The sequence below is a fragment of the Uranotaenia lowii genome, chromosome 2, assembly GCF_029784155.1.
Source record: "Uranotaenia lowii strain MFRU-FL chromosome 2, ASM2978415v1, whole genome shotgun sequence".
Taxonomy (NCBI): domain Eukaryota; kingdom Metazoa; phylum Arthropoda; class Insecta; order Diptera; family Culicidae; genus Uranotaenia; species Uranotaenia lowii.
In genome coordinates this window covers 71508825-71523559 of record NC_073692.1, presented here as the reverse complement: position 1 = coordinate 71523559, position 14735 = coordinate 71508825, and the positions used below count along the sequence as shown (strand labels likewise).

The window sequence follows — 14735 nt, the reverse complement described above, 5'->3', positions numbered from 1 at the left end:
AGTATCAAAAAATTGCATTTTTTTTCCTGTAGGTCGTATCTCAAAACCAAAAAAAAACAAAATTGTTTAAAAATTTTCTATTCCATAGAACATATCTTGCTTACGTTGGCTCCAAAAAAGGTAGCCATTTGCTCAGCAGCAGTAACCACAGCAATCGCTAAATTAATTACAGAGGCGATCGAAAATTTGACAAAAATTTCATCAATCAGCCGAGAATCGACCCCACGACATCCATCATGAGAGTTCAGAGAGCTTACCCTTTGACCACTAGTGAGCGTCGAGAATTGTGTCTCTCAAACTTGACCACTTTGAAATATGTTGATGGTAAAACTCAGTGGCACCTTTCTGATGCCTTGGCCGGTTTGCGGTTTGTCGGTCCCTCCGATATTCTCTGGCTCTTTTTTGATTTCTCCTTTTTCATTGCTTTTCGATACAGCAAATGGCGACTTTGGGCATAGCAACAACAACCGCAGCTTTACCTTCAGAGAGCCGGGCGTAGACAAAACAGCGCAGCCGCACAGAAAAAAAGAACCAACATACCAAGACAGAATTATGCTTGAGAAGAAGTTCTACAATACAAATCAAATTCATGTAAAATAAGAAATATAAAATTAAAATTTTCAAACATTTGTCAGCAATCATAACTTGAATTTGAACTTGAGTTTACAAATGGAACGGGAAAGTAAATCTCCATGCTAAAAACTTACTCAAAGCAATTCATGTGCGTCGAAAACCGACATAAACAAACTTTTTCAACACATCTATTTCGCTTTAGTTTAGCTTAGTTCGATCTATAAAGCTAAGGATACTTAGCTTCGGCTCCCTTTATTTTTTCGATTTTGCCAGAGGCCTGCGCAGACTCGTCCGCAGTAGGGAACCGGCATCTGTGGGCCGCTAGGAAACTATAAAATCAGGGATCATCAGGGATAAGGTTCTGAATCCAGATTCATAAATCAGTTTCAGAAATCAGATTTGATATAATTTTTATCACTAAAATTTGAAATTTTAAGTGTTTTTTCTTAATGTAATGATTTAGAGAGTCCCAGCCGAGCGTCGACAGAACAGCGCGCTTAGACAGAATTAAGATTAACACAATGTTTCAAATCAGAATTCAGATTCAGAATCATACTTCAGTTTCAGAATTCAGATCTGACATATTTTTTTCCACCCAACTTTGCCGAGGTTATTTTCATAACCATATGGGCAGGGGTTGTTTCTAATATCCATCCAAGGTTTATGTGTACTGGACAAAGCTTGCTGATGGTAGAAAATTTGAAATTTTCGCCGTTTCGAATAAGTTTCTTTTTCTGTTCGAAGAACGCGGCACGATGATCTTCGATGTAATAATGAGCCTACCTTCAGGAGTTAAAAATGAGTCACGAATGTATTATCAATAATACGCTGTGTGTGAATTATGGAATTCATCATTGAACTTTTATTTATGAAATCAAGTCTACCGCTGTGCATATTACTGTTTGGACTAAGGATTCGAAACTTATGGATCGCGATACATTATCGATATCGATATCGATTTTGAAAAAAAATACATATTTAGGAATCTTGTAAAGTCAGAGTTCTGTTCAGACTTGACATTTTGAGTTAACATTAAAATTCAAAGAAAAGATTCCGTTTCAGATGAATGAAGGTAAATTGTAAATATGAATTCTGAATATTATTTTTTAATTAAAAAAATATAATTCTTAATTCACATTCTGGATTCACATTCTGAATTCAAATCGAAGTCCATATGAAAGTAAAAATTCAGATTAGATAGGACAGATTTGATTCGGTTTGGCTAGACTTAGTTTAGGTTTTTTATTTCTGTTTGGTATTTAAATTAGAATTTAAAAATAAGATTAAGAATTCAGATTCAGATTGGGAAGTTATATTAAGCCTCTAAAACTCAACCCCACCTGTAGATGCTTCTGAAAAATTTGCATAAAAAATTGGGCCGAAAAAAAACAACACCAGATTGACATATGTCTAAAAAGTTTTCTTTTACAAAAATTTTTATATCCAGTTATTTACATAACAATTACAACAAAAATATTATAAAAAATTTAGCTATGAAGCAAAAATATGTTTTAAAAATTAAGGAAAAAATGGTTTGATTATGTAAATACTACAACTGGAAAAACTGAAAATTATGTTCTTCAGGCCCCATGGTTCAGCAAGTTTTGATAAAAATTGTTCAAAATTTGTCCTTACTGATACAATTTTTCGATGACAACAGTTGTTGTTATTCATGAAAAAAAAATTTTAAATGGAATTCCGATTCAGGACTTTTAATGAACTTATAACTGCATGATTTTATTCCAATCTAAATACTTGAGTAAAATTTATAATCAGATTTATAATCTAAATCTTTGAATCTGAAGTTCTCAATTCACATTTATAAAATTCCAATTTCACAATCAAGCTATTAAGATTCAGAATTTGATTCCATAATCAGAATTTCAGATTTTTTCATGAATTTAACAGCAAGCTGTCACTTATTCCTAAAAGGATTTTAAATCACGGGGTCAAAATTTAGTATCAGAAATCAATCATTGTTAGATTCGGAATCCTGATTAAAATCAAACATAATAACCTACTGTCAATGGGAATTCTTCTGAAATTCAAATGCAGCAAGCATTTTCATGTGATTTAAATTTCTTTAAAAAACATCTTTTTTCAGTAAAATAAAACTTCATATGAAAGTTTTTGACTAAATAAACTTTACAAAACATCGATCGGTTTGTCGCACTGAGACGTGCTGAAACTACACCACATCCTTATGTTCGAAAAACGTATCATGTGGACAAAAAACATGACAGTAACATTTTCGACGCAATGAAGCTCAACTTGTCCTGATTGACTAGAAAACGCTTCATGTAAACAACGTACGTGAAAACCAATTTTTCTGCATTTGCTTTCTTACGAAAGAAAATAAGAATAAACCTATCTTACAAATAACACTGAACACACCTATCAACAGGGAACTCATCCTCCACCCACTTCTGTGAACGTACCCCTCACGAAAACTTATCAAAACAAAACCGAGAGACGTCAAAGTGAACAAAAATTCAAGTGCGATCTGATGGTTGTTTGCTGCGACGGAGTTTCCTGCGACGGAGTTTCCTTGCGACGGACACCCCCGGATCTGGCCGTTTAATCACCGGAACGATGGACCAGGCTGATGTGGCGGTTTTTTTCCCAGGAAAGTAGAAAGTATGTATTAGTAATAATGTTTTTTATTGATGGAACTTTCCGGGGGGGTTTCGGGGTGGTTTTCTTCTCGTTTTAGTTTCATCGATGGATAACCATACTCAATCGGAGCAATAATAAAAACAAAGAGGATCGGAAATATGTATTTTGGTAGACGACCTATTTTGAAGATTTTTCATGCTCGTACCCCTACGGTCCATGGTTGTGAGGTCCAATAAATCCAGAAAAGAAATTTTGTTTAACTGGACAGGAACAATAATGATTTCCAATCTGAGAACCGTGAGTATTATGAACTTACTGTATATGCAGTAGGTAATTACATTATTTACAGTGGGTGGTTATTCTCACCCGTTTTCAAATCCCCTTTTCGTTGTTTGAATTTGAACATTTTTGTTGCCTCTACAATTCGACTTATCTGTTGAAGGAGCATTGATGAAAATGATTCCCAATTTATAAATTTCTATTAGCTTCAATTCGGTTAATTTTCATTTTCATATTATTTCCGTCCCTCGACGGAGATGACATAACTATAATTACCAAGAGTTGCCCTTTAATTTTATGAAAATTTATTTTTTCTTTTTGGAATCTATTAAAAGATATTTTGGATCACAAAATTCGAATTCGAATATAATGTTCACCATTTACCATTCATTCAGTTTTCTTAGTTCTTAACCAATTGCTTAAGCCATGATCGAATTCAAAATAAACTGACTTATTTAGTTCAATATTTTTTAGCTTAGTTTAGTTTAATATTAAAGCTTAAATTTTCAGATGATAAGGATCGAGCACTGCATTTAAACATTAACTTATGACAGACTCAGAATCAAGATTCGATATTCCGAATCAGATTAAAATACAAAATTTAGAATCAAATATAAGATTGAAATTCTTAATTCACATTAAAGGAATTCAGAATTCATAATCATTGAACTCAGATTCATAATTCAAATTCAGGACTAGAATTTAAATTCGAATTCATATTCAGAATTTCTGATTTTTTTTATTCAACGGCATGCCATCATTGATTTCTAATAGTATTAAGAATTCAAAGTCACAATCCAGTATCAGAATTCAAATATTGAATTCAAAGAACGTCAATACAAATTCAGATTCTGAATAACCTTTTTATTTGCGAAATTCTGGTTCAAATTCAGACTTAAGATATTACATCCAAATCCACCTTAGTTAATTCATTCATTCAGAATTTGATTTTTTTTTGTCAATACATAATGGCAATACAATTTAGGTTTTAAATTTTTCTTCAAACATTAGATTTAGATTCCGATTTAGAAGTCATATTTAAAACTCTGATTCCATTTTATAAATCTTATTTAGAATAGTGATCAGGTTCAGAGTTCAAATTCAGATCCAGAATAATTATTGTAAATTTTAACTCAGAATTCGAATTCTAAATTTAAATTCGAATTAAAATCTCAGATTCAGATTAAAAAATCGGAATAAAATGTTTAAAAAAAAGTTCAGGCTCAGAGTGCTGTATATTTGTACTCTGAACTCATAAGAAAAATTTCGATGAAAAAGTTTCATTCTTATTTCAGATTTCAAATTCAAATGCTTATGGAAATTAAAATCAGTTTAGAAGTCAGGTTCATAATTCTTATTAAGAACTATAAATTGAACTCAGAATAGATATCAGGTTCAATGTTTTGAACTCAGAATTCAGATTCAAATTGCAATCTCAGATTCAGATCCATCAATCGGATTGAGAAAAGAATCAGAAAGTGTAAATTCAGACTCAGAACTCAGATCGATTTAAAAGTTTTGTTCATAATTTTGTTTCAAAATTCAAATGCAGAATGCAGATTTAGTACTGAAATTCTCATTTAGAAATTGAGTTTACAATTGACATCAGTTTAAGATTCGGATTCTGAACTAATATTGAAAAATTAAATTCAAAATTTTCACTCAAGACTTGAATTCTAAATGCAGATTCTGATTCAGAACTCAGATTACGAATTCAGGTTTATATTTCAGATTTAGATTCAGTCGTCGATAAAAAGGGGTTGCACAGGAAACTGCTTCGACTTTGGAGTTGTTTTTTTAATCCGTATTTTTTTTCCTTTTCTGTTAGTTGAGCATAATTCATGATAGAGCTTCAACCATAATCATGTTAACACAAGTTTGCATAAAATATCCAAAAAAGGTAGTCATTTGCTCAGCAGCAGTAGCCAGCAATCGCTAAATTTATTACGGAGGCGATCGAAAATTTGACAAAAAGTTCAACAAACAGCAGAGAATTGATCCCACGTCAACTAGCATGAGAATCTAGGAGGCTAACCCCTAGACTACTAGTGTGCGTCGATAAATGTGGCTCTCAAACTTGAACAGTTTGAAATATTTTGATAGTAGATGAACTCCTTGAATATCAGTTCGCTTATCCTCCAAAAAACGTTCTGGCCATCTTTTTTTTTATATTGAGTTTAGTAATTTTTGTTTTTTCGATTTACTTTAATCATAATCTTTTTTTATAGAATAATCATATATTATTCAGAAATAAGGTATCCATCATTGTGTAGTATGTTTCCTTACATAATTTACACTCTGTAAGAAAGCCTCCAATCCACTGTTAAGTGTATTAAATCGGGTTTTTTTATATTGAGTTTAGTAATTTTTGCTATCGATTTTCTTTAATCATAATCTTTTTTATAGATTAATAATAAATAATTCAGAAATAAGGAATCCATTATTGTGTCATTTATTTCCAAAGATAATTGACACTCTGTAAGAAAGCCTCCAATCCACTGATAAGTGTATTAAATCGGGTTTTTAATACAGATACCACGTATGAGCCGTTTTTAAAAAAATAATTATATAAAAATACTGATACCTCAATAATATTCCAGATTGTCCGTTTTTACCCGGGATTGAGCAGATTTTCAAAAAAAAAAAATGGGATTTCCAGGTCCGGTCCGGTTGCCCGGAGGAAAAATGGCCGATTTTTCCAGAATTATCCACAATTTTCATAAAATTCCAAATTTTTTACCCGTTTTCAGCGAAATAAATTCGCATGCAGTTTTGAAATTGTGGGATAATTGTAAGGTTGGAACGAACATTTTTCTTGTGTTCATTTTTCAGCTTTTCTCTTGCCTTTTTTGCAAAATACCTAGATTTCGGCTGGATTTGCCCGGATATTACCTCGTTTTGAGTTAAAAATTCAGAAACCCAATGCCCGGATTTGCCAAGCCTGAATACGTACAGAAAAAAAACTGGAAAGCTTATTAAATAAATAACGGTTCAGAAAGTGAATATGCATAAAATTCAAATTATAAATTCATAACTCCTAAATAAGAAATACTTTGAAATTTGAAATACTTCATACTTGTAATCGAAAACTAAATAGACCTGTACACCTCGAAAATTTTTTTTTATAAATTTGATTGTATTTAGGTTTTTAAAAAATTTAATATTTTAAGTATGATGCCTGGTGCTAAGATTTACCAAAAGCACACAAATTTGAACAAAGTTTCAGTAACGGGCATAATTATTTTTTTTTTTCATTTTTGATTAAGAGTTAAGTAATAACTGTTGATGTATTTTTATTAATTTTTGTTTCAAAACTTCAAAAGTATCCTTGACCTTATCTTGCCAGTTGAAATGTACTGTTCCTTTATTATTTGTCACGAATTTTCAATGAAGGCTACAAAATCACATTATTACAGATTTATACTGGTGAAACCACTGTTTTTTCCAGTAATTTAAGCTTTAGTAAGTATTGATGGATTATCTACAAAGTATTGAATTTCATTCTTCATTTAATCGGACGAACAATGCTGAAGATATCACATGTGACGCAAAATTTTATTTTTGAATTTTAAAGACGTCTTAAATTCTGAAGACTCGTTCGTTTGATGTCATAAATTTCGAAAACTTTAAATTTGGAATGACATACGTAACCTGTTATCAGAAGCATCGTTTTGAAAATTTATATTTATGGCTTCATTAATTTCTGTTGAACTTAACCTCATACTTCTGGATTTTGGAAAGAATTTACTAATGCAGGAGAATTGTCATGAGAAAGCTTGAAAATTTCAAGAATATTTAAATTTATTTCCTCTTTTTTTTTACTTTGTCATTTAAAAAGCTTTTCTTTGCCGAAGAAATTATATTATACATGCAGATATAAACCAAAATATGAGCGCTAATAATCATGCATACGTCGCGACGTTGAAAATCATAACGACGAATCGTGAGTTTCCAAGGAGACTTGGAGTATGCGATTGATGGCCTAAGGAAAATCAACAGTAAATAACATGAACAAAGTTTGCGCACTACATGAAAATCGCCTACTGGATTGAAAAAAAGAATAACAAGCCTGCGAGTGACAGGAATTTCGCTAGTAAAAAGTGTCGCTAGTATTATGCATCTAGAAAAAAACCGTAATATGAGCGCTAATAACCAAGTAGCCCAGCCTACTAGCGACATTGAAATCCAATGTAATTTTTTGGATAAACAAACTGAATCAAAACCAAGAAGTGTCAGTTTGATTGCGGTTCAGATTCCACGAAAAAAAAATCATGTCTGTTATCAGGTCTGATCCTCTGGAAGATGAGTGAGTATAACTTATCTTTTTTGTCCCTGTATTCCTTACGACAAATTTTGTTGTAGGTTGCACGAAGAGCACCTAGAACTGGATGAGGGAAATGATTATGTTATTCCGCCGTCTTTCCCTGAAGATATGGAGTTCGCGACAGAAAATGTGAGTCCTCTGCAGGCGAATGAATTGTTTTCCTTCAATGGACTTTTCTTCATTCGGTTCTTCCGGAGCCAACTACGACCTAAAGAGCTCACGGAAGTGAGTATAGGAGGAGACACCATGGAGGAAGTACTGGGAGCTATATGGCAGGTTGCACAAGATCACGTGCGCCGCGAGGTGATATTTAAAGATGCTGTGCCATATTGGAGCGATAAGGTGCAGCCCGATGTTGGAGATATCGGACGTTTCATCACCCTCCAGAATAAGGCTCAGAGGAAGGGATTTTCGGTCGGAGAGTTAAACCATCGGATTTTAACAAAGTGGCGTGGAAAGGTGATAAATTTGTACATTTATCCATACTCAATCAACGTCGAGACAAATCCACAGTATCAGACTGTGCTCCGAAAACTTGTCTCCCCGGAAATCCCTGATCGGTCAGGAGCGCATTCTACTCGAGATGATTCCGCGTTGGCGAATGAGCTGCGCGAGAAACATCCTGATTTAGAAGGACACTTCAGTTCTTGGCTTTTGTGGGCCAATTTGATAAATTCGTCGCCGGCTCATGAACGAGACTTGTTAAGGCAAGCCGATGCGCCACCTGTACAATTGGCAAAATTTTTTCGCTGGGCAACGGTTTCTGAAGCTGCACGCCTACAATCCGTCCATAGAGGCATGGTGGTAGCTAACACCATCAATGAAGGCTGGATGCGAGGTATCACAGAGATCAAAGGGGAACTTGCGATGGCATCAAAACTCCTCCAGAGTGCTATAAGTAAAATGGAAGCGCTAGAACTAAGAGGACAGTACGGTTCGGAATTGTGCACCGCAATGGAATCGACAACACGCCCCGAAGAAACAGAGATTAGTGGTATCCTTTCCGAAAGAGTTACTGACAGTTACGACGTTGATCATTGTTGAATTTTTTTTTCACTTTAATTTATTGTTTTTTTTTCTTTTTTCTTTTTTTTTACTCTTCATTTAACTTTTCTCATATTTTTATTATTCATATTATTAACAATAAAAAATATCGAAAAAAATGTATTTGTATTTCGTTAAATCTTCTACAGCTATTAATCAATCCGGAAAAATATTGAAATCCATATTCTTGGGATCTTGGGATAGGCCTTTTTCGGGAAGAAAAGTACCACCAGCAAAATAACCACAGTGATTGAATAATTTACTGCAGGGATAGGTTTTGAAGCGGTTCATTGCGTCACAAATTTCGGACAGGACTGGTTTCTGATCAATGTGCTGTCTTCTGCAACTCCTCTTCAATAGTCCAAAAATATTTTCTATGGGGTTAAAGAAAGGGCAGTACGCTGGCAAGAAAATAACCATTATTCCAATGGATCGAAGGTAGCGTACAATATTAGGGTGGCAATGAATACGGGCCCCATCCATTATCCAAATCGAATTAAATCCGGGATACCTCTGAACTTGAGAGTTTTTCAAGGCAAAATTCCTGCAGCAGTTGAAGAATTTTTTGCGATTGAAGGTGCCATCCGTAAAAAAACTATCAACCAATCCATTCATGTTCAAAAAGCATAAAAATGATACCCTCGGCATTCTGCAAAACTCTCCTCGATACACCACTTTCTGTCCGACGATACCATATCCTTTGCGCCGTAATATGTCCTTGTTGTTGATGCTCACTTCATCTAGGAAAACTAAGTTGAACAGATCCCACGGTATTGCGAGCAATTCCTTAACGAAGCGCACAATTTCATCGTCACGAATTTGAATGGCACGGCGTTCGATAGTTTTCCACGACATTCCAGATTCATGCAAAATCGAACAAATGGAAGAAACGCTGATATTTATTCGGAAATGTTTCTGGAACTTAATCTTCGCTTCCTCCAGGAACAGAACTGGCTCCTTTCGATACAAATCAAAAATCCATTGACGCATGTGGCCTCCAAACTTTTTGAAAATTTGTTTTCGTTTCTTTCTTTCGAAAAACCCGTTTGTTTCAAATTTCTTGAACCATTCGCAAACAGTGGATAAGGATTTTCCGTAGACTTTGGAAATGTCTTTCCTGGTCATTCCTAGAAAATAATTCCCGTACAGCGCGTGGTACACGGTGTTCACACTGGCATGACGTTGCCTTACATTTTGAATAATTATGTTGGACATTTTTTCAACTGAAAATAGATTCCGTTCGGTTCCGATCCTAACAATATAAACAAAACAACACATCGCGAGTTTCCTAGGAGACTTGAAGCATGCGATTGAAGGCCTAGGGAAAATGTACAGTAAATAACGTAAACAATTTTCGTGCACTGCATTGAAATTGCCTACTAGACTGAAAAATTAATAACAAACCTTCGAATGACAGGAATCTCGCTAGTAAAAAAGTGTCGCTAGTAATACTGTCGCTATTCGGTTTGGTGCTATACACATAATATAATAATAATAATAAATTGTGTTAATATGTTCAACTCTTTCACTTTAACATAATGCAAAGTATTTATTTAATCTTAATATGAATGTTAAATTTTCTCTACCTGATATTTGCCAACGCATTAAAATTAATATAGAATCACGCCATGTTTGTATGGGATTTTGAGACATTTTTGAGACATTTTTGACGATCCAAAAGCTAATTCATGTACCTACTAAATAAGAAAAAGAAGAAAAGAGAAATAAGAATCAGTTTTTTAAAAAAAATATCCAAAGTAAGAAAAAAGTCTTTACTATTTTAAATTAATTTTCGTAAAACTCAAGTTCATGGCTGATAATTCATATATTTTAATTTTGGTTTATTGAAAACATAAAAGCTTAAATGTGGCCCTTCCAAACTGTGAAATTTTAAAATTTTAAGTTTTTTGGTCATTTTTGTCATTTTTGTCATTTTTGTCATTTTTGTCATTTTTGTCATTTTTGTCATTTTTGTCATTTTTGTCATTTTTGTCATTTTTGTCATTTTTGTCATTTTTGTCATTTTTGTCATTTTTGTCATTTTTGTCATTTTTGTCATTTTTGTTATTTCTGTCATTTTTGTCATTTTTGTCATTTTTGTCATTTTTGTCATTTTTGTCATTTTTGTCATTTTTGTCATTTTTGTCATTTTTGTCATTTTTGTCATTTTTGTCATTTTTGTCATTTTTGTCATTTTTGTCATTTTTGTCATTTTTGTCATTTTTGTCATTTTTGTCATTTTTGTCATTTTTGTCATTTTTGTCATTTTTGTCATTTTTGTCATTTTTGTCATTTTTGTCATTTTTGTCATTTTTGTCATTTTTGTCATTTTTGTCATTTTTGTCATTTTTGTCATTTTTGTCATTTTTGTCATTTTTGTCATTTTTGTCATTTTTGTCATTTTTGTCATTTTTGTCATTTTTGTCATTTTTGTCATTTTTGTCATTTTTGTCATTTTTGTCATTTTTGTCATTTTTGTCATTTTTGTCATTTTTGTCATTTTTGTCATTTTTGTCATTTTTGTCATTTTTGTCATTTTTGTCATTTTTGTCATTTTTGTCATTTTTGTCATTTTTGTCATTTTTGTCATTTTTGTCATTTTTGTCATTTTTGTCATTTTTGTCATTTTTGTCATTTTTGTCATTTTTGTCATTTTTGTCATTTTTGTCATTTTTGTCATTTTTGTCATTTTTGTCATTTTTGTCATTTTTGTCATTTTTGTCATTTTTGTCATTTTTGTCATTTTTGTCATTTTTGTCATTTTTGTCATTTTTGTCATTTTTGTCATTTTTGTCATTTTTGTCATTTTTGTCATTTTTGTCATTTTTGTCATTTTTGTCATTTTTGTCATTTTTGTCATTTTTGTCATTTTTGTCATTTTTGTCATTTTTGTCATTTTTGTCATTTTTGTCATTTTTGTCATTTTTGTCATTTTTGTCATTTTTGTCATTTTTGTCATTTTTGTCATTTTTGTCATTTTTGTCATTTTTGTCATTTTTGTCATTTTTGTCATTTTTGTCATTTTTGTCATTTTTGTCATTTTTGTCATTTTTGTCATTTTTGTCATTTTTGTCATTTTTGTCATTTTTGTCATTTTTGTCATTTTTGTCATTTTTGTCATTTTTGTCATTTTTGTCATTTTTGTCATTTTTGTCATTTTTGTCATTTTTGTCATTTTTGTCATTTTTGTCATTTTTGTCATTTTTGTCATTTTTGTCATTTTTGTCATTTTTGTCATTTTTGTCATTTTTGTCATTTTTGTCATTTTTGTCATTTTTGTCATTTATGTCATTTATGTCATTTATGTCATTTTTGTTATTTTTGTTATTTTTGTCATTTTTGTCATTTTTGTCATTTTTGTCATTTTTGTCATTTTTGTCATTTTTGTCATTTTTGTCATTTTTGTCATTTTTGTCATTTTTGTCATTTTTGTCATTTTTGTCATTTTTGTCATTTTGTCATTTTTGTCATTTTTGTCATTTTTGTCATTTTTGTCATTTTTGTCATTTTTGTCATTTTTGTCATTTTTGTCATTTTTGTCATTTTTGTCATTTTTGTCATTTTTGTCATTTTTGTCATTTTTGTCATTTTTGTCATTTTTGTCATTTTTGTCATTTTTGTCATTTTTGTCATTTTTGTCATTTTTGTCATTTTTGTCATTTTTGTCATTTTTGTCATTTTTGTCATTTTTGTCATTTTTGTCATTTTTGTCATTTTTGTCATTTTTGTCATTTTTGTCATTTTTGTCATTTTTGTCATTTTTGTCATTTTTGTCATTTTTGTCATTTTTGTCATTTTTGTCATTTTTGTCATTTTTGTCATTTTTGTCATTTTTGTCAGTTTTGTCAGTTTTGTCATTTTTGTCATTTTTGTCATTTTTGTCATTTTTGTCATTTTTGTCATTTTTGTCATTTTTGTCATTTTTGTCATTTTTGTCATTTTTGTCATTTTTGTCATTTTTGTCATTTTTGTCATTTTTGTCATTTTTGTCATTTTTGTCATTTTTGTCATTTTTGTCATTTTTGTCATTTTTGTCATTTTTGTCATTTTTGTCATTTTTGTCATTTTTGTCATTTTTGTCATTTTTGTCATTTTTGTCATTTTTGTCATTTTTGTCATTTTTGTCATTTTTGTCATTTTTGTCATTTTTGTCATTTTTGTCATTTTTGTCATTTTTGTCATTTTTGTCATTTTTGTCATTTTTGTCATTTTTGTCATTTTTGTCATTTTTGTCATTTTTGTCATTTTTGTCATTTTTGTCATTTTTGTCATTTTTGTCATTTTTGTCATTTTTGTCATTTTTGTCATTTTTGTCATTTTTGTCATTTTTGTCATTTTTGTCATTTTTGTCATTTTTGTCATTTTTGTCATTTTTGTCATTTTTGTCATTTTTGTCATTTTTGTCATTTTTGTCATTTTTGTCATTTTTGTCATTTTTGTCATTTTTGTCATTTTTGTCATTTTTGTCATTTTTGTCATTTTTGTCATTTTTGTCATTTTTGTCATTTTTGTCATTTTTGTCATTTTTGTCATTTTTGTCATTTTTGTCATTTTTGTCATTTTTGTCATTTTTGTCATTTTTGTCATTTTTGTCATTTTTGTCATTTTTGTCATTTTTGTCATTTTTGTCATTTTTGTCATTTTTGTCATTTTTGTCATTTTTGTCATTTTTGTCATTTTTGTCATTTTTGTCATTTTTGTCATTTTTGTCATTTTTGTCATTTTTGTCATTTTTGTCATTTTTGTCATTTTTGTCATTTTTGTCATTTTTGTCATTTTTGTCATTTTTGTCATTTTTGTCATTTTTGTCATTTTTGTCATTTTTGTCATTTTTGTCATTTTTGTCATTTTTGTCATTTTTGTCATTTTTGTCATTTTTGTCATTTTTGTCATTTTTGTCATTTTTGTCATTTTTGTCATTTTTGTCATTTTTGTCATTTTTGTCATTTTTGTCATTTTTGTCATTTTTGTCATTTTTGTCATTTTTGTCATTTTTGTCATTTTTGTCATTTTTGTCATTTTTGTCATTTTTGTCATTTTTGTCATTTTTGTCATTTTTGTCATTTTTGTCATTTTTGTCATTTTTGTCATTTTTGTCATTTTTGTCATTTTTGTCATTTTTGTCATTTTTGTCATTTTTGTCATTTTTGTCATTTTTGTCATTTTTGTCATTTTTGTCATTTTTGTCATTTTTGTCATTTTTGTCATTTTTGTCATTTTTGTCATTTTTGTCATTTTTGTCATTTTTGTCATTTTTGTCATTTTTGTCATTTTTGTCATTTTTGTCATTTTTGTCATTTTTGTCATTTTTGTCATTTTTGTCATTTTTGTCATTTTTGTCATTTTTGTCATTTTTGTCATTTTTGTCATTTTTGTCATTTTTGTCATTTTTGTCATTTTTGTCATTTTTGTCATTTTTGTCATTTTTGTCATTTTTGTCATTTTTGTCATTTTTGTCATTTTTGTCATTTTTGTCATTTTTGTCATTTTTGTCATTTTTGTCATTTTTGTCATTTTTGTCATTTTTGTCATTTTTGTCATTTTTGTCATTTTTGTCATTTTTGTCATTTTTGTCATTTTTGTCATTTTTGTCATTTTTGTCATTTTTGTCATTTTTGTCATTTTTGTCATTTTTGTCATTTTTGTCATTTTTGTCATTTTTGTCATTTTTGTCATTTTTGTCATTTTTGTCATTTTTGTCATTTTTGTCATTTTTGTCATTTTTGTCATTTTTGTCATTTTTGTCATTTTTGTCATTTTTGTCATTTTTGTCATTTTTGTCATTTTTGTCATTTTTGTCATTTTTGTCATTTTTGTCATTTTTGTCATTTTTGTCATTTTTGTCATTTTTGTCATTTTTGTCATTTTTGTCATTTTTGTCATTTTTGTCATTTTTGTC

At 30.5% G+C, this 14735-nt stretch overlaps 2 protein-coding genes across 2 annotated transcripts; one reads left to right on the top strand and one right to left on the bottom strand.

Annotated features, from left to right (window-relative positions):
• The first annotated feature begins 7739 nt into the window (after nt 1–7739).
• On the top strand, nt 7740–8836 carry LOC129741550 (uncharacterized). The gene is made up of 2 exons (XM_055733292.1): nt 7740–7774; nt 7831–8836. The coding sequence occupies exons 1-2, from the start codon at nt 7740–7742 to the stop codon at nt 8834–8836; spliced, it is 1041 nt and encodes a 346-aa protein (XP_055589267.1).
• Nucleotides 8837–8975: 139 nt separating this feature from the next.
• LOC129743019 (uncharacterized) lies at nt 8976–10139 on the bottom strand. Its single transcript, XM_055734964.1, has one exon. The coding sequence runs from the start codon at nt 10112–10114 to the stop codon at nt 8993–8995; it is 1122 nt and encodes a 373-aa protein (XP_055590939.1). The 5' UTR covers nt 10115–10139; the 3' UTR covers nt 8976–8992.
• Between the last annotated feature and the right edge of the window lie 4596 nt (nt 10140–14735).

Bases quoted from the DNA above. Each gene is read 5' to 3' on its own strand.
- LOC129741550 (XM_055733292.1), top strand. From the start codon at position 7,740: ATGTCTGTTATCAGGTCTGATCCTCTGGAAGATGA. The intron at 7,775-7,830 runs GTGAGTATAACT...ATTTTGTTGTAG, and splicing joins TCTGATCCTCTGGAAGATGA to GTTGCACGAAGAGCACCTAG.
- LOC129743019 (XM_055734964.1), bottom strand. From the start codon at position 10,114: ATGTGTTGTTTTGTTTATATTGTTAGGATCGGAACCGAACGGAATCTA.